Source organism: Phaethon aethereus (assembly GCF_964289735.1).
Source record: "Phaethon aethereus genome assembly, chromosome: 6".
NCBI classification, from domain to species: domain Eukaryota; kingdom Metazoa; phylum Chordata; class Aves; order Phaethontiformes; family Phaethontidae; genus Phaethon; species Phaethon aethereus.
Window position 1 is genome coordinate 16,700,578 of NC_138580.1, and position 26,209 is coordinate 16,726,786.

A 26,209-nucleotide genomic window follows, 5' to 3' on the forward strand; every position below is an offset into this window, starting at 1 on the left:
GAACTACTGTTAGAAGTAAATAATGCTTTAAAACCGGGGAGACGAAATTGGCACCAGAACACTGCACATTGAGCTCTTCCATATGAGCCATTCGAGCACTATCACGGCTGGTCCCAGTTTGTGAGCCATAAGACTCAGGACAATAGAACGACTGGAACAGATCAGTTCCATTTTCAAAATTACCTGACTCTGATAGACAGACCTAAAACAAGCACCATATATTCTGAATTATGCTTCCAATATTTCTGTATTCTCAATTTGTGAATTTATGCTAATAAGAAACAATGTATTTCTGAAGCACATTTGTTGTATAACCAGTATAGCTCTACCATACATACTCCTTGCAGTATGGTAAAGATTTATACGAACCTATTTTGAACCAACAGATCAGTATTATTTCACAGGTTGTTCCTAAAGCTCTACAAGCTCTCAGAAAAAAAACCCTCATAATACAATACCAAGTAACAGAACCGTTACAGTATTAAGTGGAAGTTACTTAAAAAGTGTTCTCCTGCCACAAACCTCCACACCTCTTCTCAAATTTTCTGGAAACGTACCACAGTCTTAATTAAAAAAAAAACAAAACCAAAAACGCCAAAAACTCAGGAATCTTTTCTTCACACCTCTGCTTCCAACTCACCTTACTAAAAGTCAAAACACTTTTTGATTCAGTAACAACTTCTGCAGTGACACTGCACTGTTTAGAAGTTACAATGGTTTTACTAAATGGTGAATAAGTAGAATATAAATGACACAGGAAACAGCTTTTATTTCAGCAACTTCTCAACAGTAGCAAGAAAAATAAGGAAAACAGAACACAGAATTTATTTGTATTTACTAATGCTTTCCTTGAGTTTACTTTGGAGACAGAGTCCCTCTCTCTCCTTGTCTTCAAACTTCAAAGTATTTCCAATTTGTTAAATTTTAAGACAGGTTAATAAATTAGCTCTCAGTCTAAAAATATTATGTGAAGTGCTCCTAACAGGACTTGTTCGGCTCAATGCATGATTTTTATTTAAGAATTTTAAAAAACAACATTTTGTTGAGCAGACACACAGATAAATAATATTTCAAAGATCAGTACAAACTTTATTTACAAAACCTTTCCAGAATTCTTCTGAAAAAGGGTCTTCAGCTGATAAAAATACATTCTATTAATTACCCTGAAAACCAGACAGGTATAACCAGGATCCAGTCACTGGATAGTATCTTTCCTGTGGTAAGATTTCATTCCGTTTTTCCTTTCACATTCATCCATGAGAGCACATACATTGCTAAGTAAATATGTGGCTATATAGATGCATATAAAAAAAGTCTTTTAAAGGGCCTGTCAGAAATGTCAACTCCGTATTTCTAGTTATGGAAACAGGTACATGGATCCACAGTTTTAACAAAATGGACACATGAAGGGCATCATTTCCGGAAGCGTTTAAATAGGGGATGGATGTGTTTATTTGAAGACGCCTTACTCCGTGAAGAGTGGTATTCCATGTAGACTGTATCATCTGCTCCTGACATAGAGCTCATTGTGCCCGTACGACGTGACACCTGCAAGTAAGAGTAGAAAAACCACATGCTTAGTGTGTGACTATACAGACCAACTCTAACCGACTGATGCCCACTAGCTACTGGGCAGCACTTTATTTAGTGACTCTAATGCCAAAAAGCCTTCCAAGTTTATTTTCTTAAGAATTTCTACAAAGAATGTGATGCCTGCTACTCACCATAAGTATACAAACATACGTAATGTTTAATATGGAAAGTTATCTCAGAGCGGGAATCCTAATGCATTTCAGCACAATGCCATTTAACTAAAAATTAACCCTAAAAAATTAATTACCACATTGTAGCTTGACTTTAACTTATGTATCAATAAATGTTTCAGGCTATTTATTTTTCTTATATCTGTTGCTGAAAAAGTCAAACTGCTACCTACAATAATAGCACTTCTCTTGAAAATGCACAAAAGCGGCCCTTGTGCTTCTGCCCTCGGCATGATTCAAGGAGCACAGTGCCACCACAAAAGAGTATGTGCTGTGACACCTGTGTATCTTAAAAATGTTTTAAAATATTTACATGCTTATGCCTTAGAAGATTTACTTCAAAATCTATAACAACAGATCTGTCACCTTTTCCCTCAAATATGATGGAGAAGGACATGAATTCCATGTCTAACTTCTTTCTAATGCCCAACAAGTGAATTACTCAAATAGCTAAGTGCTAATGCAACTTTAAAAAATAAATATCTTCTCCAGTGTTTCACAAACATACTGGGGTATCAATGATGACGTTGCATTTAGAATGAAAATAGAACAGTCCAGTTCTGTCACATTTGTGGTCATCCTTTTCAAAGCATCCTTCATTACCTGAGCTGACTTAGAACCATATTCTCCTGCAACTACTTCCTCCTCAGCATCCAGGTCAGATGCTTGCAGGACTTTCTGGAGAAGCTGCTGCTGTTCTTCCTTGGATGAAAATGAAAGTTCTTCTTCTTCCATGCCTGCAAGCTTTGTTATTACCTAAGAAACAGAGCACAGTACAAGGTGAGGGCTCTTCCTCCTTAGTGTTAGAGTGTTAGCTATTCAAAAGCAACGCAAGGAATTCTGATTCCATATCCCATTGGAACTGCCTTCAACTTTTATTAATGGTCTGAACAGCTTAAAACTACAGATAGCACAAATACATATAAAATCTTGCTAAGTGGTGCACATATATATACATACACGCATCCCTTGTTATATTCTACCTAGAAATGCAAAATACAAACATTTGGAAAACAAAAAAGAAAAGAAGAATGATCAGCTCTGGACAGAGGATGTCACCCAAACACTGTCCATACCAGCTTCACCAAGAACCTGACCAAAGCACATGTATAGCTCAGATTCATATTCAACTTACTGCAAGGTTAGCTTCATGCTGTGGGCTCTGGGTTTGTCTAGTTCAAGAGCTAGTACTTTACATTTAACAAAAATAATCCACTAGCTTTCTAGACACTGAGAATTTTAGCAATAAACATTGAGAAATATGGGAAAAAAACCCCTAACAAATTGAGATGTATGATCAGTTGTTGAGAGACAGTGCAACAACCTGCAACAAAGCATCAGCAGCAGAGCAAAAGAACTCCTTCAACGTTTGTGTACTTAGACCCAAGACAACTTAGCTGTTACCTTTGTTCTCTTTGAAATTCTTCGGAACTCATTTGATAACCATGGATGCAGGGCACAAGACATCTACTGGCAATATAGTGCCACAGCCTCCATTAGCTGAAAAACCTCTTCTGAAGAATTGAAAGGCTCTCAAGCTTCTGTTATAAAGCTTTACAATAGGCAGCTTGCTTTCTTAATTAGAGGTATTTTTAAAATTTCACAAGAATTTTTCCTGTAGTAAAATGCATTCCGGTAAATATATGTTTATACGTGAAAATCTCAGTTTTCCCACAATATTTCCAAATTGAAGGGGTTTTGAGAAACACATTCTAATTCAGCCATTATATAGTGTTTCCCCTCCTCATCTTCCTTTTTCAGCTTATCTCTTGAGCCAGTACAATTAGAAACCAATTACATCAGTAATCTGGGCTGGATCTGCTCACAAAGACGGATAAAAAAATACAAATGCAGCTTAAGATAAAACAAATCCACACTAGATGCAAGGTACTGTTTTTGAAAAACGGGATAGTGAAACAGTAGAACGAATAATCAGTGTTGTGGGCTGTCGGCAATGGCACTTTCTAATTCGAAAATGGATGTCTTCCTGAGAAATGTCCTGGCTTTAAGAGTCCATTCAGGGAGGCAACCTGTCCTACTATATGGCAAAACGAACACTATGGTCACCTTCTTGTTTATTTAGAAGGGCATGTGCTATGTTCATCTCATAAATAAAGAAAAAGGAGTCACAAAAAGCAATTTTACATTGCATTAGCCTGTTTCCAGTTGTGGTTGCAAAACAGTGCTAACGTGATTCATAGAACAGAAAGAATTCCCACTGCATCATCATTTTTTTAAAGCTGTTCAACAGATGCCAAGTTTAAAGTTATCCCCAATTCTTTGATATAGTGACTTGTTCTGCTATTGGTTTAAAATGTATTATATCCTACATTCAGCCTCTAAATAAAAACACAATACAGTAAATAACTAAACTATGGTTAGCTAACCAAAAAAACCCGCTAGCAGTAAACTCCAAGCAGTAAATGGTGATGACAAGGCTCCTATTTAAGAAGCAAAAGACAAACTATGTGATTTAGCAAGTTATTCCAGTCTTCTTTTTGATGAAAGGCAGAAAATGGAGCTATTGAGAGATGACAAGAAGAAAGTAAGACCTAGGAAAAAAGTGGAAACTGTTACCCTTTTAAAGGAGTAATGAAGTTTTAGTAATTTAGGAACAAAAATTCTGAGGAGAGGACACCAGCACTGGAATAATTACCTAAAGATGAGGTAGTGTCTCCAAATTTGGAAGAATAAGGCAGCAAACATCTGCTGTGAATGACATACACATAGTTATCCTGTCTTGGAATGAAGAAACACAATAGAGGGTTTCTTGGAAGTTTCTTCCATCCCTATTATTCTTTGATGCCAGCTATGACTAACGCTTAAAGTTTGGCAAACTGAAGAAAATAGATATTCTAACATTTTGTTCCTAAACTGCGAATAACATTCCAGAACTGGTCAGCTAAAATGTTGCTCCAGATACTCAGCTATCACTTGCACTGTATTTTTTTTTTCCTATATTACACCAAAGCTCCTAGGACTAGGAGTCCTTCCCTGCAAAATAAAAATCTCTCTATTTTAACCTCTTTTGTAGTTCTAAAATCCAAGGCATTCAAATGTAAGTAAAGTGATTTCTCTAATCTTCTTGGCTATGGCCACATAGATGTATTTGCTGTAATTAGTTGCAGCTTAGTACTGATCTACAATTTTGTCAAAATACATTCACCACAAAGCAAAACAGAGCTTTTACCTATAAAGACTGTGACATCTCTGTTTTGGTCTAAGGACCCCCTTAAAGCTCTCTTTAATGGGCCACTGATTACAGAGCAATCATTTACTTCCACATAGCTGCAGTTCAGAGAGGTTTTACCCATAAGAATATCCCGTACTGCACATACGCCTCATGAGGAAAAGCTCTTAAATAGGTAGGCTCAAGTGCAACCCAGTGGGGCTGCTTGCCCTTGCACCTCGTGCAATCCTTGCATGATTCTCTCAATGCCAAAAGCTTGAGTTTGTTCCTTAAAGGCAGATATGGGAGCCTTACCTTTCATTCTCTTCTCAGCAATGTTTCTTACTGGGAAGGCCTCTAATCAGAGCATTAAACTCCAGTTTTGTAAAGGAATAATTTACCTAAAAGCAAGAGCTATCAGGACACTCTGTCGCCTTTAATAACACAATAAATGAGCATAAGGGACAGCCCATGGATTAAAAGAAAATGAGATACAGTGTGAAATCTGTAAAATAGAGGAGCTTTGGTAGAATGAGATTTTATGTTTGGAGGAAGATGATATAGAGATACATAATACACCGAAGTACAAGGACTGATGAATTTTCAAGCATGTCTGGATAAATAAGACAGCGTTCAGTCCTTTACAAAAGGGACTTTAGAGGAAACTTCTGACTTTCAAGTCATGGCTCTGTTACAATGTCAACACTGAAAATAGTCTCTATTTTGAGGATTATGTTTTAGTTGTCAGTAGGAAGATTTCTACTCCACAGTAACAGTGTTTTCCTGCAGTAAATTCTGTCATTTCTTAATCAATTAACATTCAACCCAGTGATTTTGGTGATATACTTCATTCCATGAAGAGAAAACTACAAGACGAAGGTCAAACTGTTGGAAGTTAAATAAGCACAGTCTGAAGACCTCCATTAGTCAGAACGGTTTCTGCTAACACAGAGCCACCCTATCAACATGTCTGCATCTTGACTGATTTTCTGTACCACTGTAGGCTTTGAACAGCAGTGTGGAAATGGTGCACAAGATCAGTATGTGGACAAAGATCCCTGAAAGGTATTTCTTTTGGAAGGGGTTGCTAGACACTTCAGACATCTAAATTTGATTCCCAGAGTCAGATGTATGAATGTAGCATGGATGAATCATGCCCATTGTATGCTGTCTTTAGCCAAAAGGAAAAAGATTTTCTCCCCATAGTGAAATACTGCGCTGAAATACTGGTCTGAGCCTGGAGTTCTTTGGAAATTATTTGTGACTTGTGATGTTCTGGAAGTTTTCTGAATTGCTGCTGGCCACTACGACATGAACACCTATCAACAATGCTGTATGCACAGTAGGATAATGTATAATAGGAGGCCTGCACAGATGGACAACCAAAGAGCATGAACATCAGCCAACCATGCAAGTAACGTTCTACTTCACTCCCCAGTAGATGCTTGGTTTGAAGCCAGAATACTTACCTTTCTAGAAGCTGTACTAAGCTACTTGTATCTACTCTTATGGTAACACAGATGATAAAACAAAACTGGAACAGTTCTTGCTTGTGAGCAAAACCTTCACTAATACATTCAACACCTGTAATTCTCAAGTATTTAACCTAATACTAACATGAAAGAATATGAAAGTTATATTCTTAGGCCACAATTATAATAAATAGAAGGGACAAGTTACCTTGAAGCTATAACCTTGATCTACAAGAAACCGTTGTCGCTTTGTTGAATATGCCATTTCCTGAGTGTCTTGGGATACAAGAGAATAAAAAAAGGCATTGTATTCCTCTGCAACCATGCCTAGGAGACAAAGACACTGAGTGGTTAGTTCCGTTTGGAACACTGCAACCAAGAACAGAAAAGGACTGAATAGTGAAAATAGCTGTTTAAGCAAGTTGTCTCTCCACAAAAACAATTTGCAAAGTTCAGTTGCACCCAGACCTTAGACCTTACATAAACTTACTGACAAAGTACGCAGAATGGAAATTCCTATTCTTGTTCTTAATAACTTAAGAGCAGGTGAAAAGGAAAAAACAGAAAAGGAAATGTACATTAACACAATTACACTGGTGCTCTGAGAAGAACCAGCTTCTTTATTATGCTAGGCAAGGTGAAAGATAAAATTATTTTTAAGTCTAATATGTAAAGAAGTAAAAAGTCAAGAGCAAGGATTGCAACACACGTTAAAAAAGGTCAACAGAAAAAAACAAAGGAAAAGTTTTATCAATGTAAACCAGTGTTTCGAGTGTTTTTGCGTTAAAGAAGGCAAGACAAAGATATTTAGCTAACAATTCATGGGGCTATTTGAAATCCTCGATATACCAGGCTGTGTACAATTTATTTTTTTAAACTTACAAGCCTCAAGATCTACTACCCAAACAGCACTGGATTCTCTTTTAAAACCCAAGGTTTCACTAAGACATTTTAATTCACTAACAGGGGCTTTGTATGCATTTTCAAACAAAGCCTCAGCTGTAACAAGCACAAATGGCACATAAAATAAGTGTATGCAGATCTTAAGTGCAAGTAGAAAAAGTGTTTTAAGAATCATTTTTCTAAACAAAAAGATCCTCGGTTATGTTTCGCAAAACCACAATTAGTTGGAAACCAAAGCCAATATTTAAAAGAAAGTAATCTGCAGTATCAAAAATGTGCTTTCTAGGGACTTGGTTTTTAGAGTAATAGTATGATTTTTAAAAAACAATTTAATGTTGAGAAAATTATCAATGAATGAAAAAATGAAAAGAACTACCAAAGAACAAAATTTCATTGTCCTTCAGCTTTTTTTGTCCTTTGGAAGTTTTCCCAACACAGACCCAAAAAATGCTTCATTTTCATTCACTGAATTAAAGGTATATAGTCATATATTCTCTTTGGCTAAAACACAAATCCAAGGACAATATAAAGAAGTATCATAAACATCCAGTTTCTCTGCAGTTCTATGATATTATGACCCAAGGCCCAGAGCCAAACAAGCACCTCATTTACCTTTTTTGGCTCTCAGCACTCGGCCCAGTCTTTGAGCCTCTTGTCTTCGAGACCCACCATGGGACGAAATCTGAATCAGAACGTTGGCTTCCGGCAGATCGAAGGATGTGTCACCTACCTACAACAGAGAAGGCAGCCTCTGAGCAGTATCTTATTTCCCTATATCATAAAAAAAAGACTTACTACAAAGTACACCTTTGTGAGCTGCAATACAAAGACAAATACACAACACATCTGTATCACTCTGAAGATGTGTACAGTGACACACTGAACGTCCTCACTTACCTTGGAAATGAAAATAGTGTTGATTTTTGGATTGTGCTTGAAGTTCTGCAGAATTTGCATTCTTTCTCCTTGTGCAGTAGGACCATATATATAGGGTCTGAAAAGAACAGAACATATGCAAATTAATTCAGTTCAAGATTTCTCAGTCATTTGAGGTGTTAAGATACCATGTCAGGGAGCGCAGTACACATCTGAATTGATATAAAACTGAAACAGACTTTGGTACAGCTTACAGTTTACTTCTATTTTGTTTGGCTCTTTATGGCAGCTGCCCAGTTGTTTGTGGAACCCTCTGAAGCAACCCAGTCTGCCAGAAATAAATTCTGACAATTATAAATGTTTTGCAATTACGTGCACCAATGAAGCTGTAGATCAACAGACTGAATACATTTGTTAAGCCTACATGAAAGACTGAAGGCAGCTGTTAAAATAAGAGATTTTTTATCTTCAAGTCTACTGAGTTAGCACATTGACAGCTGCAACCTTTGCTTCCTATTTAAACAGTTGAAAATCCAGGCTTTGCTATGCTGAGGGTCACAAGCTGACTGTTGAATGTTGTTCTGGGAAAATTATTTTTGCTTTTGAAGCTAACCTCTTGCCCCTCCTAATGCCTTCTGCACCTACTGAAATGAAAACAAGGTCCCAAACGTTCCATGGCCACAAGCAGCCCTCAGTGGCATTTCACCTGAGGTTTCTAATGTTTAACAATGAATCACCTGGAACATTTAACATCTCAACCCAGAAGGCTCACACAAACTCTATCATCCACAGACTTCATGAGTAACTTGGGCTACTATGAGTTTTCCAAAATTCTTTCTAGAGTCTGGCTGTTTTCTTCCTGACTAAGCAGAGTTAAAAACAAACAAACAAACAAACAAAAGGCTAGAAATGGCATGCAGGAGTGCATAGTCACTGCTTTTTCATCTGTTGCACTACTTTTCCAAATGCTTGTTAACAAGCATCTCCAAATAACAGGAGTCAAGTTCTACAATTTCTATTTTGTTCACACTTCCATACATTATTTCTAACACAAGGAACCAACCTCAAATGTTTCATTTAACTTTTAATATTGCACATAAAGGCTGGTAGCTGAACATAAACATGCAGTGCACAGTACTGAGGTTTTCTATTCTTATCAACTAATTCCTAGGCATTGGTTCCTCTTGCTTTCTTTACTACAAATTTTATTCTAGTTTTTCTTTTACCGAACAATCCTAGCCACCTGTAATCTAATTCTTCTACTTAGTGTATTTAACCAGATTTTTAGAAAAACACAGCTAAAAAATGAAAGTGGCAAATGAGTCAACTCTGAAACAATACCATTATTATTCAATTAGTAGCATTCAGTAATATGTTTAAGCCTTATTTGAAATTTCATTTGATATTTAAATTGTGACAATTTTAATCCCCAACAAAATCTAAATGGAAGATTTAAACTGAAACTAAAGCTTTTGTGAGCCTTCTGTTTCTTAAAGCCACCAAGAAGAGGTTCAAACACATTTTTTATTAAGAACAGAATAACCCAGAACTCCTGGCTACCAATCCTCCATTTCAATTCCACCCGATCGTACTTGACAATGATTCATTAACACGTATCTGAGTACCTGCCTGAACCTAGAACAACTGATGCTAGATTGATTTTTTTTTCCCTAAAATGACACCTTTTCCTCACTGCTAAAAGACATTTGAAGGATTTGCAAAGATAGATCCCTCTCCCATTAACTGACATAACTGTCAAAACCATAGAGGCACAGTCCTTCAGAAACAGTGATTTAAACATATTAGTAACACCAGTAAAAACAGTCAGCACACGAGCTATACAACACTGGATGACAGACTCATGACAGAGTAAAAGCTGGCTAAACAAATCTGAATTCTCTAGCCCCCAAAATTACAGTCAAAATATTTCCTGTCATGTGCAGGGTCTTTCCCTGCCAGCACCAAGAGAAAGGGGGGGTAAGGGCAGAGCCGGCAGAGATGGCCATCTCTACCTCCACCTGGGAGCCTAACCACCCACATGCTTGAATCAGGTCATGAGAAGTGCAGTGGGAACTGTCCTCCTGCCGGGCCAGCACAGGCCGGGCAGCCAGCCTCGGCCACTAGTGCCGTGCCTGCTGGGCTGCTCTCTCCTCCTTACACAGGTAATTCCTGCCCCACCCAAACCAACAGCTCCCTTTGTTTCAGCATGCTCATAGCAAACTGCAACAGAAAATTCTCAGGTGAAAATAAAGACTCCCTCACCTTTATCCAGCACTGCAAGCCTCCTTTCTTTCTAACACTGACAGCCATATAACCTGGAGCTCTGTACAAGATGTGAGGAACAGAGAATTCACTCAAGAAAATCCAAATCAAGCACCTAATACTCCTTCAACTGGTTTTCCTGCCATGCTTCTACAGCATCTACCCCACTCAACAACTGCTGTGCCACTTCGCAAGCAACCCCTTCCCAGCATCGCCTTTGCTAAAGGTCTTTTCCATGGTGCACTGAACACTGCTAGAGACATTCCAGAGGCATCATTACAGCTAATCTCTGTCCAGACAGATTAAAAAAATGATGAAAGAGACCATGGGTGTTGGAATTCATCCAGCACCATTAGCTCTGCTTACTATTTGATGTCACAGCAAGCCCGCACAACATGGCTGTTTAGAGTCAAAACTGATCATGAATTTTGGAAAGTGTAAGGCTTGTTTATGGTTTTGCTAAGTAGTACTGCTGAAATTCCTAGACATGAAATCATATGCAGTCAAAATGCTCCACAGCTTCCAGCAAGTAAGGCATTATTTGGGCTTGTCAAAGAAAGGATGAGGCCAGCTTCTATCTTATTTTCCGCAATAAAAGCTCTCTGCCTGATCCTGGCAAAACTTCCCCCTGATCATCCCTCCCCAAACTCTACAAACACGCACATGCTCCCTCCTCATTAAACTCTGTTTGTACAATCTTCCATAACTGCAGTCACATCAGAGTCATCTAAGGTAGCTGAGGAGCTCCGGGAAGCAATATCCTTTCATTTATTAAATGATTACAGTAGTTCTAGGCAGTGCGCTGGTACAGCACAGATCCCCAGAAAGTTTGTCTTCAGTTTTTTAGACAAAGTTATGACCTTTTGAGAACCAGAAGAGGAATTCCCTGGGTCCCAAAAGATCTTGAAAGATCCACAGAGTATATATTTGAAAACCTTTGTTTTAGAGAGATAGGAGGAGCTACTATCCGTTAAAGAAATAGTTCTAGTGATATTTTTAAAAGCTCCTCATTTTTCCACTGGCCTCTAATATTAATAATGAAATGGATAGAGAAATACTAACAGTCTTTCACAGAGATCTTGGATGAAAACTCCTCTAAGGCAAGTGTTAAAAAGAGATTCTTTTCAAACAGTTCTACACCAAAATAATGTTGCAGTGCCAATAAAATCCATCCAAAAAAATACCCTCCTGAGCTCCTTTTTATATAGGAGTTGAATCAAAGTATTACAAGAAATATCTAAAGACTACTGAAAACTGCAAGATTACAAGGCAATTTTCCAGGAAGCAGGAAAACAACAGTGCCATAATTGGTTGTGAACACTTACTTCCCAAGTCTGATTGCATACTCCTTCAGTGCAAACACATTGTCAGCAAATACGATGATTTTATCATTCCGTCGCTCATGAAACTTAATCAGGAACTGGCAGGCTCTGAATTTATTTGGGTTCATGGTGTACAGCAGTATCCGTTTCTTTGTTTTGATAGCTACGTATTCTCTATAAAATTCAGGTGACATTGGGCACCAAACCTAGAATTAGAAAACACACACACACAGAGTAACCCGCCATTATTTATTTATTTTATTCCAGTGGGAATTGAAAAGATATTGGGGGGATGATAATGCATTATGACTTTTTGCATAGTGCAGGCCACAGATTTTAACACAGTAATTTCTGTACCAAAATGAAAGCTACCGGTTGGTGTTGTCTCCAGCACTGCCAAACTCTGTTGAACCTCATTAATATTCTGTCCTTCCAAAATGCTTTGGCAGTGAGATTCACAACAGAAACAGGCAGTGGGATTGGAACAAAACTGTAAGATATTTCTTTTATGTTTCATACTTAATAATTTTACTGACTGCTACTACTTTTTACAGAGCAATAATTAAGGGAATGTCTCTGTAATCTCCCTGTCACAGCAGTCAAAGCTTTTTCCATAAAAATTAACACATCCATACTCTGAAACCTAATTTAGCCTTCACTACAGAGCAAATTCACTAACCTTTTTTTCATATACCCACAAAGGACTGACCTTTGTTTTGACAGCTATTGAGTCTACAACTTTCAAAACACTAGGATTGATTAGATATTTTCAATAGATTTCCCTAAGCGATTATTTTATTATGTAAATACAGATCATAGTACTGCACAAGTCTAGGCCTACTGAGATTTTTTTTGTACTGTAGCATGGGAATAGAAGAAATTATGAAGTTTAAAATTTTATGCCAATACAGTGGTAGTATCTATAGCATATAATGGCAGTATATAGTGCATATAATTTAGAAGACATTCACTCTGCTGTACGTGCGTTACTCCCCCATACCCATTGCAGAGTACAAATTAACAGAATACTGCAAGTAAAAGCCTCTTTCATAACCACTGCTCAGCTACGGAAGTTATGTGACAATTTACAGGAGTTTATTTAAACAACTAGAATTGTTCTGTACTGTTAAGAACTACTTTTTTGTTTCAAAACATTTTTTTAAATGCTAGATGAGGCTTTTTTCATCCCTTGACTACATTAACAATAAATTTATGCATTGAATAGGCTTCCATTGTTGTTGTATGCTGTCTATATCAAAGTTTTAAAATTCTTAAATCAGAAGAGAATATTTCAAAGTGAGAATAAGATATAAATACTGAACATTTGATTGTAGTAGGATAATTCACCTATTGCTCAATGCCTGTGAATACATGGCAAACTGAACATATTTTGATTTGCATTTGCACTCTCTTCTGGATTGGGAAATGGAAAATGGATCTTCCAGAAAGTACATAAATGTATCATAAGATAATTCACCTATTGCTCAAAGTTTCTGACTACATGGCAAACTGAATGTATTTTGATTTGTATTTGCATTCTCTTCTGGATTGGGAAATGGAAAATGGATCTACTTCTCACCCCAATTATCTTTTCATTTTTACGTTTTGCAAGATGCACACTCCAAGCCAAAAACTTAATGTGGTGGCTGGGAAAGGGACTATCTGTAAATTACAAAACCCTGAAAATACAGGTAAAGCATGGGCTTGTTCTCTTTTCAAAAAACTCCTTTTAACAGCGCTGCTTGTTCTCTTTTAGAGTAGTACCTGCAGTGACCACGACCTGCCTTATCAGACAGCAGCACTGCCCTCTCTTGCCACCTGGAAAGAACCGCAGTTAAAGAGCAAACCGGACATTAGTTTTGACTATGGGGAGTAAGTCAAGTTGATTAAAGATGCTACTTCTCAACATGTCAAGAAAATCCAAACAAATATGCAATGCAATTCTGCATGTATTAGACTTGTTATTTATCAGACATCAACCTGCTTTTTTTGATTCTTTGCTTTTAGTAGTCCCATCAAATGTTATTCCAAAACCTTGGCCTAAAGAATATGAACTTGCAGAATTTTCACATCATTCAGAGCAAAGGCAGCCCATGCTTCACTTTTCAGTGTCTAAAGGGCAGTTCAGGAACAGAAAAGAATTATGCTCCCAAGCAGAATTAAAGTAAAATTTAAATTTGCAGACTGATTACTCTCCCTTCAACCTAGTTACTTTCTAGATGCTCTTAACTTTCATCCTATTACTTAAAAATAGTTATGGGGTTTTTTTTCCTTCTACAACCTCCAGTTTGCACAAAGTTCAAAAGGAGAACAGCAACCTGCATCTGCGTCTTTTATTTCAGTACCAGAGCTAGGAAGAATTGCATGAAACTAGGTTCAAGGTTAAAAAAAACAAACACTCAACAAAAAAACCAAACCACCAAAAGCCCCACAAACAACAAGAACAACAAAGAAACAAAAAAGAAAGCAAAAAAAAACCCAGGAAAAAACCAAGAGACAGTTAAGTTATGAAACTGTACCATAGCATATTGTTGCTGCTAAAACTTTACTTCCATTCAATGGGAGTCTGGACAAGTTCATGAAAAAGAAACCCACTGAGGTTACACAGAAACCACATAGAGCTCATAAATGATTGAGGACTTCGAGAACTATCAGGAGAAATAACAGATACGTCTTCCCTGTTTTTATACTCCTCCATAAATATCTTCCTTGACAATTACCTGAGACAATATATAAGTTAGACCTTTAGTCTGACCCAGAAATGTTACTTTAACATTCTGATGTGCCTGTGTGAAAGGTTTCCACTTCTCTGATACCAGATTTTTCTCTCATCCACATGCTGGAAGGAACATAGGTTACGCCATTATACTGGAAAGAAATAGTAAGATCCAGTCCTCTGTTTTCAGTTTTCACCCTCATGCATTCAGGCTTGAAATAAGCAGGTGTTTTCTTGTGTTTTTTCAACTTTCTACTGTCCTTCTTTGAGGAGAACTCTTCTAACTCTTAAAACAAACAACTACAGACTGTCTGCCAGCTGACACCTGAGACTTGAGCTTAAGACACGAAGTCAAGTCAGACAGCACAAATGGAGACAGCCGATCAAGCACCACAGTCCCCGCAAAGAGAAAGCGTGCTGAAGTCACCCTGCAGAACTGAAGAAAATCTGGCTATTGGGTTTGCCGCATATTCATATTGATCAGTGGCAATCTTGTAGACTAAGCTACAAAGTAAATGAAAAGTCATAAAGGCACCTGTTTTTCCCAGTTACGTACAATTTTATCCATCTTCCTTAAAAAAAAAAAAAAAAAGAGTTATAAGCATACTATATAAACACTAGTAGTACCAAAAAGCAGAGCATCACCTCAGCACACTGGACTTTAGCAATGTAGCCACTGTTCTGCAGCTCCATCCAGTTGGCTTCATAGAGCTTTGGTCCAATCAGGAAGTTCAGGTCAACAATTTTATCATCTTCTCTGACCAGGGTAGCAGTCAGCCCCAGTTTACAATGAGCTTGTACAATAGTGAGCACACGTCTGAACATTTTTGCTAAGAAATGCAAGACAAATTTTCTGTTTACTTTCCTGAATGGATTTAGAAGACAAATACTGCAACTTAAAAAACCACTTTCATCAACTCCTGAACACAAAGCAAGCACAGTGTTGGGAAATTCTACCCCACTTCACATACACTTCTAACAAATCTGTGTTACAGCAAAACTTCACGCTGACTGTAGCTTCACTGCAGTGTATGCTGAAAATCCCAGTAAACCTTCTGGCATCTTTATTATTTCCCATTTCCCAAGAGAAAATTAATATATTCAGAAGCTACATGGTTTGGTAGGTCATGTAGTATTTCGTAGAAAGAACTATGACACAAGGACTCTTGGCTAACTGCCGCATTCAGAACTTCTAGTATATGGCAGAATTACTCATCTTTAGTATTGCTAGAGATCACAGAGGAGATTCTATACCTTAATTTTTACAAAACCAAGAAAGAAAAAAAGTGAAAGAACAATGGCAGCAACATGCTACTTTGATAAAATGGCAGTTTATGATCAAGGTCTACTTCTGAAATCTATTATTTCTGTAGAAATGAAATAATGAGAACAAGGTAGAGCAGCTAACAGAATCCTGGGTGGTATTTTTAGCCAGGATTATTCCAGAGACACTTTAATACTACATTATTGCTTTCCAATAGTACAGATCTCAATTATGTAGTAATTTCAAATACAACTGCTATTTCTGGACAGTAATCACTACTATTTTATTGAGTAGAAATACATATTAAAAGCTAGCCTACAGTGCTGCTACATCTCAAAAGAAGGCAGACGAATTCCTCTCCTATTCAAATTTGTCGACAGTAAAATTGTACAAATGTAATTCAGCTATCTTAAGTGCAATTTATCAACCTACACAGAAGGAGAAGACACTTGTATTTTACACTGCCATTATAGAAAACAGTGTCTAATTTGAAGGGTTTCATAAAACCAAGGGTCAGCTAAACTCGGTAGTAGGGCGGGGGGGGGAGAGAAAAAAAAAGTAGAACAAGGCAGTTTACTGGTCTCAAAACCCTAAGCCACGGGTTTACTTACTATATGAAACATGAAAAAGATAGAAAAAGAAAACAAAACCTGCTTGAAAAAGAGCAGATTAACATTAGCAGTGTATATAACGTGAAAGGTTTGCACACTGTTTCCTTACCAGGGATAGTATGTACTTCATCAAGTATCATAAGGCCCCACTCTTGACTTTTAAGCCACTCCATTACCCTCTCTGCTTCCCAGGATCTCTTTGTCGTGTGTCCCAACATGGAGTATGTGCTGATAGCAATAGAACAGCCAATGGGCTTGTCTTTGGCATCAGAAGTGAACCGACATATCTGACTGTCGTCAATGGTGGACCACATCTTGAATTGGGCTTTCCACTGCTCTACAGACACTGCGGAATTACCGAGGACCAGACACCGCTTGCGAACAGTACACGCAGCTGTCACTCCAACTAGAGACTTGCCAGCACCTGCAGGGCAAGCAGAGTGATGTTTATTAGTCATCTCTTGGGTATCATGGGGCGGGGGAGAACAAAGGAAAACAGGAAAACTGTAAGAGGATATGAAATCATGTAAGGGCAAATTCTTCATTGCTTCTTTATTATAGTGGTCTTAAAGAAATGGGAGTATTTGCTTTTAAAAAAACAGCTGGATTGCCTATTGGACATGTAACTGTATTTTCTCAAGAAAATCATTGTAAAAAATGATTTTGCCAATTAGAGGCAATCATTTTAATGCTTTCTTAATTTCAAAAGCATGTTAAATTCCAGGTGGCTACAGAAAGCTGCCCCTACAGGTAATCTATCCCACTGCCCCGTCAGCTATGTTCATTCCCCCACATAGCAAATTCTTAAATTGTTCCATTCTTCCTTCACACTTCCTCCAGCGTCCCTTACACACTCTCTCAGGCCCTCATTCTATCCCCTGTGTGCCCCCTCCACCCCCAATACCAAGGGCACTGCTGTGCAGTCTCCTGTTCTCTCTTTTTTCCATTGCTTCCTGCAGATAGTCCCAATCTGCACATTCCTCACCTCTTTCTCAAGCTCCCCCGCCCAGAACTTGTGCACACAAGCACTTTTCTTCCTTGTGCCGCCCTTATGCCATATTTGTGTTCCCAGTTCCCCCCAGTCTCCCTATTCCCAGCCAAGGAACAACTGATTCCAATGCCAACAACTTTACATTTCCCAAGAAGATCAGCAGAGCTGGCTTAGAGGAAACAGTGAAAGCATGAGTGGTAATCTGAAGCTACCACAACCACAAGTAGGAGTTCTTCAGTCACAACAGGGATACTGGCAGCACTGTTAAGCAGATGCCTGACAGCTCTATCAACCGGGCTCTCCCTCACCACAGCCTTGTCACCCACTCACTAAAAACCAACAGGACTCCGCATACTGGTACCCAGAACAGTCCGTACTACTGTCTGGAATCTAAGCAGCTATCATATTTGGAAGTTACTTTACTAGAGGTGAGTAAAGAACAAAACCCCCAAAGAAGAAAACCCCTAAAAATCAACCCAGCAACTTACCACATGGCAAGACAATGACACCAGATCTAGCTCGCCCATTTCCAAACATCTTCCTTAGGCTTTTCTCTTGATAGGGCCTAAGGACAGCTGTAGGTTTCAGATCTATGTTGATATCAGGATTCACAGAATCATTTCTAAAATCATATTCTGCCAGCAAGGGGTACTCCAAATGGATACAACGCTTCTGCAGTTCTTCAATCATCTCCTGAAAAGGAAACAAAGCTTCTGATGGTAAATTCTGCTTTTTTTTTTCCCCAACCAACCAGATTATGTAGTACCATGTGAAGTTACATTTATCTTTTATGCACATGAAGGCTGCAAGAGTTAAAGTTTCTTCCAAAAACTTCATTAGTGACCACCTCTGCCCCCTCAAACATTTTAAGTAACAGTCAATATTACAGAGGGTTATTTAGACAGATGGAAGAACATGATGCATTAATCCCTCATGTCTCGTTTATCTGGCAGTGACTAAACTACACCCTGAAGTCCTGCAACAAAGAGCTCAATAACACAAAAGGTTCTGTGCATTGCACAGAAGGACCTACGAAAGCTGCACATCCGTTATCTGGAAAATCTTCATACCCTGGTAATGCAGTTATTCTACCACAATGACAAGTTGATTCAATCACCAAGAGGTTGTTGGTTTGGTTTGGGTTGTTTTAAAATAAACAAAATAGCTACTAAGTTACCTTTTTAAAAAAATTGTTTTCCCCAGTAAGGTATCACTAGAATCACCAAGTCCAAAAACAACTTGAGGAATTTTACAAAAGCTCTCTGAAGGTCAAGCCAGGTGCTCCAACCTCCAGCTACCCTTCTCAAACTGCGAAATCAGAACGACCAAGAGTTCCTTCTGCAAATATGAATCACAAAACAAAAACAGGAAAAACAAAAAAACCCAACACCAGAAAGGAAAAAAAAAAGCTCTGAAACTAACAGCAGATTTGCCCTCCACTGAATTCCTGCTTGTCCTGCACAAAGCAACACTAAGCTGCACGTGACAGAACCCCTCTTAAGTCTCTGGAGCCTTTCTCCAGCCTGTGAGCACTGTGCCTTGCGTGCAAAGAAGGAATACTACCCGGCCTGCTGCCCTCTGTACTGTAGAGGAAGATCCTAATATTTTGGAAGGCAAGAGGAAAGAAATGTTAATGACTTCCACGGATCCCCCCTATCAAAGAGCCACACTACTTTACATTGTTCTCATGCTTATTTGCAAGTCCTGGGCACACTCCCCAAAGCTACAAACACAGAGACTAAAATACTCGTACCTGCTTGACTTCAAAAGACACTGTCTGTGTTTCCTCCTCCTCCTCCTCATCTTTGTCCATCTGTTCATAAAACTCAAATAAGTCAGCTGGGACCTCTGGCTTATTCTGAGCATCTGCTCCCTGTGATGTTGATGGACCAAAGCTACCTTCACTGGATTTGGAAATCTGAAATAGATGGACAGGAATTTTCACCAAAGGATTCAGTAGAGAGACACTCCACCCCTCACCCCCTCCATTTAGGCTCATTAAGGAGGCACAGACCATTGCCGACAGAAAGCAACTGCTGATACAACAAACAAACAATAACCACTCCAAACTACTCAACAGTTAATCTACAGTTAATTCAAAATTTTGAAACATGCCCAAACGTACCACTGATTTACTTGTGAATGTTTCTGTAATGAGCTCTGTTTCTTCACCCTCAGCATTTCTCAGGCGACAGTCTCTAATTACATGGTCTTGCAGAAGCTGCTGAATGACATCAGGGTGGGTACTTTCCACAAAATATCTAAAATTAAAGAACAAAGAAAAACTTTTAATGAACTAATCAACTGAATAACTTACAGGAAGAGTGGCATAGCTGCTTAAATATATCAATATTAAAGCTATCACAGATGCACTCTCAAGTATCCAATATATTCGGGGTGGTAATTTAAAACCTTTTAAAAGATGCCTCATACCAAAAGCATCATGTACTTTGCAGTTATCAGTCTTGCTCACATGTTCTCTAACAAAACATGAGTGGGAAAGCTCCATTACTTGAACTGCCTAGAGACAGCTCTCACATTCATGTCTTATTTGTGACACAAGTCAATTTTTTTGAGACTGAGTTGAGGTGAGTCTGTTAAAACACCACATCCAGTGTTTTCAAGGCCAGCCCACAGGACCAAAAAGCCCAAAAGACAAAAATCCAAAACACAAACCATCTAAAAATTTGAATTAGTGCATCCTGAAATTGTTTCTCTCCCTGGAGATTCATAAGTAATGATGCTGGTTGGAGATCACAGTTAAAATATGAGCCAAGAGAGGCTTAAGTCTCAAGTGGCATGGGAGAAATCTTTTTCTCAGAAACACCTAGAAAAAAGGACAAAAACCTGCTAGTAATACTAGTGTTAGTTCTACCCAAAGCAGAAGGTTCAAAAAAGCAGCAGCACAAGCAGAGCATTAGATTATAGCCCTAGAGCTTATCTATGGCTGTTGGGCAACAGAGAACTTGGCAAATAAGAAATAAAAGGAGAAAGAGAAAACACAGGCAAGGTACAGACATAGGCTTCAGGTTTCTGTTGTCTCCTCCCTTTCCCTCTATTGTCTCCCCTTTCCCCTCCTATTCCCTCCCCTAAACGCAGAATCACAGCTTTGGATAAAATTGGTCAGCTCTAAACTAGCTGACCACTCAAGGTCCCTTCCAACATTATCTTCTAGGTTTAAAACAAATCAGACTCAAGCCAGCAACAAGCAGACGCCTCTTGCCAATGGATTTGCTTACCTTTCCTGAATAATGGATGGATTACAAATCAGAATACACAAGACAGAAGGACAGCTATAGAAAAACTGGTCTAACCAGTGTCATGTAAATTACGAATGAATAAAACAAATTGCGAATTATGAATGAATAAAACAATTATCTGAAAACCTTGGGGATACATTGCAAGTCCGAGCAATAAAGGAACAAGCTAGAATATCAAATTCACAATCTACTTTTAAAAAATGTAACGATAACCAATAGTAGCTCAGGACAGCCCAACTGAATTCATTGACTAATGTGTTGAACACTTTCAACAACTCAAAAAGTCATCTTGCATTGACAGATGCTACACTCAGCTGAGAGCTGCAAGACTCAACAGCTACTGAGACCACTCATTTCTGCACAGCTGTGCATTTGGAGGACTTCCTCTGCTACACTAGTTAAGGAAGAAGCCACTTACCTGTTATGTTTCAGCACCAGCTTCACCTTCCCATAGCTGACAGTACACAGCTGCAAATGACCAAGAGCAGTCATTAGGAATATGCAAAAGAGCAATTCTGTGTTTGGGACCAAATCACAGAATCATTAAGGGTGGAAAAGACTTTTAAGATCATCAAGTCCAACCATCAACCCAACACCACCATGCCCCCTAAACCATGTCCTGAAGTGCCATGTCTACAAGTTTTTTGAATACTTCCAGTGAAGGTGCCTCCACCACTTCCCTGGGCAGCCTGTTCCAATGCTTGACCACTCTCTCCGTGAAGAAATTTTTCCTAATACCCAGTCTAAATCTCCCCTGGCACAACTTGAGGCCATTTCCTCTTATCCTATCGCTAGTTACTTGGGAGAAGAGACCAACACCCACCTCACCACAACCCCCTTCCAGGGAGCTGTAGAGAGTGATAAGGTCTCCCCTCAGCTTCCTCTTCTCCAGACTCAACAACCCCAGTTCCCTCAGCTGCTCCTCGTAACACTTGTTCTCCAGACGCCTCAACAGCTTTGTTGCCCTTCTCTGGACACGCTCCTGCAACTCAATGTCCTTCTTGTAGTGAGGGGCCCAAAACTGAACACAGGATTCAAGGTGTGCCCTCACCAGTGTCAAGTACAGGGACACAATCACTTCCCTACTCCTGCTGGCCACACTATTGCTGATACAGGCCAGGATGCTGTTGGCCTTCTTGGTCACCTGGGCACACTGCCGGCTCATGTTCAGCCGGCTGTCAACCAGCATCCCCAGGTCCTTTTCCCCCGGGCAGCTCTCCAGCCACTCCTCCCCAAGCCTGTAGCGTTGCATGGGGTTGTTGTGACCCAAGTGCAGGACCCGGCACTTGGCCTTATTAAACCTCATACAGTTGACCTCTGCCCATTGATCCAGCCTGTCCAGATCCCTCTGCAGAGCCCTCCTACCCTCCAGCAGATCAACATTCCCACCCAACTTGGTGTCATCTGCAAACTTATTGAGGGAGCACTTGATCCCCTCACCCAGATCATCGATAAAGATACTGAAGACAACTGGCACCAAAACTGAGCCCTGAGGAACACCACTTGTGGCCGGCGGCCAACTGGATTTAACTCCCATTCACCACGACCCTCTGAGCTCGGCCGTCCAGCCAGTTCTTTACCCAGCAAAGAGTACACCTGTCTAAGCCACAAGCTGCCAGTTTATCCAGGAGAATGCTGTGGGAGACGCTGTCAAAGGCTCCTCTAAAGTCCAGGCAGACAACAGCCATAGCCTTTCCCTCATCCACTAGGCGGGTCACCTGGTCATAGAAGGAGATCAGGTTGGTCAAGCAGGACCTGCCTTTCATGAACCCCTGGCTGGCTGGGCCTGATCCCTTGGTCGTCCTGCACATGCCCTGTGAGCGCCCTCAAGATGAACTGCTCCATCATCTTCCCTGATACCGAGGTCAGGCTGACAGGCCTGTAGTTCCCCGGATCCTCCTTCCGGCCCTTCTTGTAGATAAGCGTCACACTGGCAAGCCTCCAGTCATCTGGGACCTCCCCTGTTAACCAGGACTGCTGATAAATGATGGAGAGTGGCTTGGCAAGCTCTTCTGCCAGCTCCCTCAGTACTCTTGTGTGGATCCCATCAGGCCCCATAGACTTGTGGGTGTCCAGGTGGCTTAGCAGGTCCTTAACTGTTTCTTCCTGGATTATAGGGAGTTTATTCTGCTCTCCATCCCTGTCTTCCAGCTCGGGGGCTGAATATCCTGAGGATACCTGGTCTGGCTATTAAAGACTGAGGCAAAGAAGGCATTAAGTACCTCAGCCTTTTCCTATCCTTGGTGACAACGTTCCCCCCCACATACAATAAGGGAAGGAGATTCTGCTTGCTAATGCTGCAATGCAGCTTAGGTCTTTGTAGGGAAGCATGGTATCATTGAAACATTTACTTGCAATGTTGTTACACTTATGGAACAAACCTGAAAAGGTATTTTCAGAAAACGCACGCATCATCTCGTGCAGGAGATCAGTCACAGATATTCAGTTTTTATAAGCAATTCCAATCTGCTTCCAAGACTGCAACAATATACTTGCAGGATAAGGTAGACTATGTTTCATACTGCCCAGCTATTCCAGACTGCTTCCCACACAGGCAGTCTTCTTCCAGAGCAAATATGAGGAAACTTTCCCCGCATACAACTCCTAGTGGCTGAAAGTGTGCACACAGATGCTTGGGTACGCTCTTTTTTCCAAAAGGTATAAAGCCCACAGAGGATATATGGTGAAAATAGTATGCGTGCAGCAATATACTACAGAAAAAGACAAAACATAAGATAAAACCTCTGTTCTCCAGAAACAGCAACAGAATAGAATAAGATGGTAAAAACGATGAATGATTAAAAAAAAAAAAAAAGCAATTAAGCAGAGGCAGCAGGAAAGTTTTTCCCTGGTAGCAGCACATTATTTCCAGTGCTAATAAAATAGTCTTACCTTGATAAACTGAATTATTCCATCTGGAACACCAGTCTTGCTCAGTTTTTGTAAATACTCTGTGATGTCGCTCGTTTGTAAGCCAACACTAACAGCAGCATACAGCGAGTAGGCAGTCAGCTTGTACTCATGAATGTGAGTTGGTCTGCACACAGGCTCAGCAATGGCAACCAAAAAATCCTGTGCATATTTGTAAACTGGAGAAAAGGCTTCCAGAAAAATATGGCCATCAGGAGCCTATAGAAATAAAAAGAAATGCTGAAGGCACAAGTGTCAGTTGAACAGAATCAGGAATTTCCTATAAAGCAGCCATGATGAAATAGAGACAGTCCACTATTTAGGTAGTAATGCATCATAAGATTTCAAAAAAAGTGTCTGCCCTAACAATGAAGTTACAGGAAAAAGAAGAAAGGAAGCACAGGATCATATGACTTTTCTTTTCTGAAAGGCTCCAGACATTGATTTGTCCATGTCCCTTCTATGGCACTAAGAATAAACCACACCCATCTCAATTAAGCTTTTTCTGATGGACACGCCAGGCTATTTTTTCTTTTTTAGTGCTAAGCAAATTCCTTGAGCAGAACCAAGCTTACGGCCCTAGTCCCCTGAAACAAAACAAAACTCCTCATTTTATACAGAATGAACGCAGAAGGAAAGGTGGCACTTATGTGTCAAAGCACTCAGTTACAGATGCCCTGCAGATGCTGGCAGGCCAACCACCTCTTCCCTGGACGCTTGTACTACTGGCCGAGCCTTGGACAGGTTTAGTGATGGCACCAGTTACAGAAGACGAGGCAGACTGTCCTAAGGCTGTTTCATTCCGAAATACAATCCCCCTTGCTGTGTTGCTCCAACAACAGATCCCACTCGGGTCAGTAGCCAAGGCAGTCACTTCCACAAGCCATTTCACCCTCCCCCCCAGAAGCACCTGGCTTAAGGCGCTCCGCTGCCCTGCCTGGCCAAGGGCACAGCCACAGCAAGGGAAGCCTGACAGAGGGGGGACCTGCGAGGACGCACCCGGGCTCCCCGAGGGCTCCCCGGCAGCGGCTGCCAGCTTTTTATCGGGCAGCCTCGTCGCCCACCTCACCCGACGGCAAACGGCCGCTATCAGGCACGGCTAAGCCCTGCGGGGAAGGCGTACGGTCCCCCGCGGCCGCGGCGGCCCGGGGCGGGTGCAGCAAGGCCCCGCGGCCGCACGTACCACCCAGAGGGGACGCGAAGAGTGGTCGGCCTTCAGGGGCATCTGCTGCCTGTAGTCCTTTGCCCCGTACTCGTCCACTTTGGTGCCGCTGTCCTCCACCTGCTTCCCCGCCGCGGACGGCACCGCCTCCTGCGACTCCTTGCCGGGACCTTCGTCCTCATCCTCTTCGTCGTCATCGTAATGGCGCTTCTTGGACTTCTTCTTATCTGGGAGCAAAAAAGCCGGAGCTGTGACGAGGCCCGCGGCCCCCCAGAGCAGACCACCCCGCGCCGCTCCCCGCCCCGGGCCGCTCACCCCGCTCCTTCCTCCCCATGGCCGCCGCGCAGCGCCCACCGCCCGCCGGCGCGTCACTTCCTCCGCGCCGGAGGGGAGGCACGGAGCGGACGACGCGCGGCGAGCGCCATCGATTTTCTGTTCCCGGGGCCGGCCGCGCCGCGCCGGAACGCGCGGGCGGGCAGGGCCTTGGTCTCGGCGGGCAGCAGCACCCCGACCCGGCCACGTACCCGCGGGGAAAGAGAACGGGAAAGGCGTAAAAAAACCAACCCAAACCAAACCACACAGGCTTCCGCACAACGTGTTTTAAATGAAAGGGAAAAAAAAAAAAGCCAAGTGGAAATTCAGGTCCAAGACGGACATTCCGCATTGCTCCAAGATACAAAATTCTTAAAAGAGAAATCACACTGTTGTCCCTACAGAGTGTTTTAATATATTTCTAAGTACAATTCGTGTCTGATTTTGGAAATACAAATACATTTCGAATGGTTAAAAACAAAAATTAAAAAAATATTTTGAACATCAGCCAGCTGAAAATATATTTATCTAGTAAATCATCTCTCAAAGCTTTTATATATTTAATTACTCTAACTAAACATAGTACCCTTAAAAAACAAGTTCATAAAAATGTAGAAATGAAATTGTGAAATAAGATTACTGGGATATATATACACACACATTCAATGCATACACAGAATTACAAGGGGGTTTTGTTTGTTTCTTTGTTTTTACGTTTGGAAGGTTGTTAGACAAACGGAACTAGTAAGCAATGCTCAACTCCTGAGTTCCTCAACCAAGATAACAATAGGTTAATTTTTTAATTACTTTTATATTTTTTTTATACACGAGATATTCCATGTAAAGCAGCAACAGCAGTGCAGTTACTGGTAGCAACATTTCAAAAGTAATAAAAAAAACCATACAACCAGACAGTAGTACATTGCACACACACGTGATTCTCATACACCCATCAACAATTGGTCAGCGTATTAAATCAGTGTACAAATTAAATATTTCCAAAAATGTGCAAAAAAGTCAACGTTGATAGAAAAAAACACCTTTGTGTACATACATTACAAACTGTGCCCAGCATTCAACTGAGAGTAAAAACATTTACAGTGGGAAACTGATAGATTAAATAGAGAATTTAATGGCTACATAAAAATGTACATTAGATCAAGAGTAAATTTACAAATTTTTATTCATAGCTTCATGAAAACTAAAAGCCTACGCT

The 26,209-nt window shown here is 40.3% G+C and overlaps 1 protein-coding gene across 2 annotated transcripts; it reads right to left on the minus strand.

The window, feature by feature from the left end:
- Window positions 1-1,413: 1,413 nt before the first annotated feature.
- ERCC3 (ERCC excision repair 3, TFIIH core complex helicase subunit) lies at window positions 1,414-25,895 on the minus strand (the record flags this gene model as incomplete). 2 transcript variants are annotated; one of them, XM_082001127.1, is made up of 15 exons in its annotated part: window positions 24,997-25,895; window positions 24,703-24,908; window positions 23,502-23,738; window positions 21,028-21,077; window positions 19,475-19,610; window positions 19,103-19,267; window positions 17,838-18,042; window positions 16,468-16,782; window positions 15,129-15,313; window positions 11,771-11,973; window positions 8,205-8,301; window positions 7,920-8,037; window positions 6,613-6,731; window positions 2,367-2,519; window positions 1,414-1,548 (listed from the first exon to the last, which is right to left on the minus strand). In XM_082001127.1, the coding sequence occupies exons 1-15, from the start codon at window positions 25,343-25,345 to the stop codon at window positions 1,414-1,416; spliced, it is 2,673 nt and encodes an 890-aa protein (XP_081857253.1). In that variant the 5' UTR covers window positions 25,346-25,895. The 2 variants fall into 2 exon arrangements, with proteins under 2 accessions (XP_081857253.1, XP_081857252.1); XM_082001126.1 differs by having other exon boundaries at window positions 24,703-24,929.
- Between the last annotated feature and the right edge of the window lie 314 nt (window positions 25,896-26,209).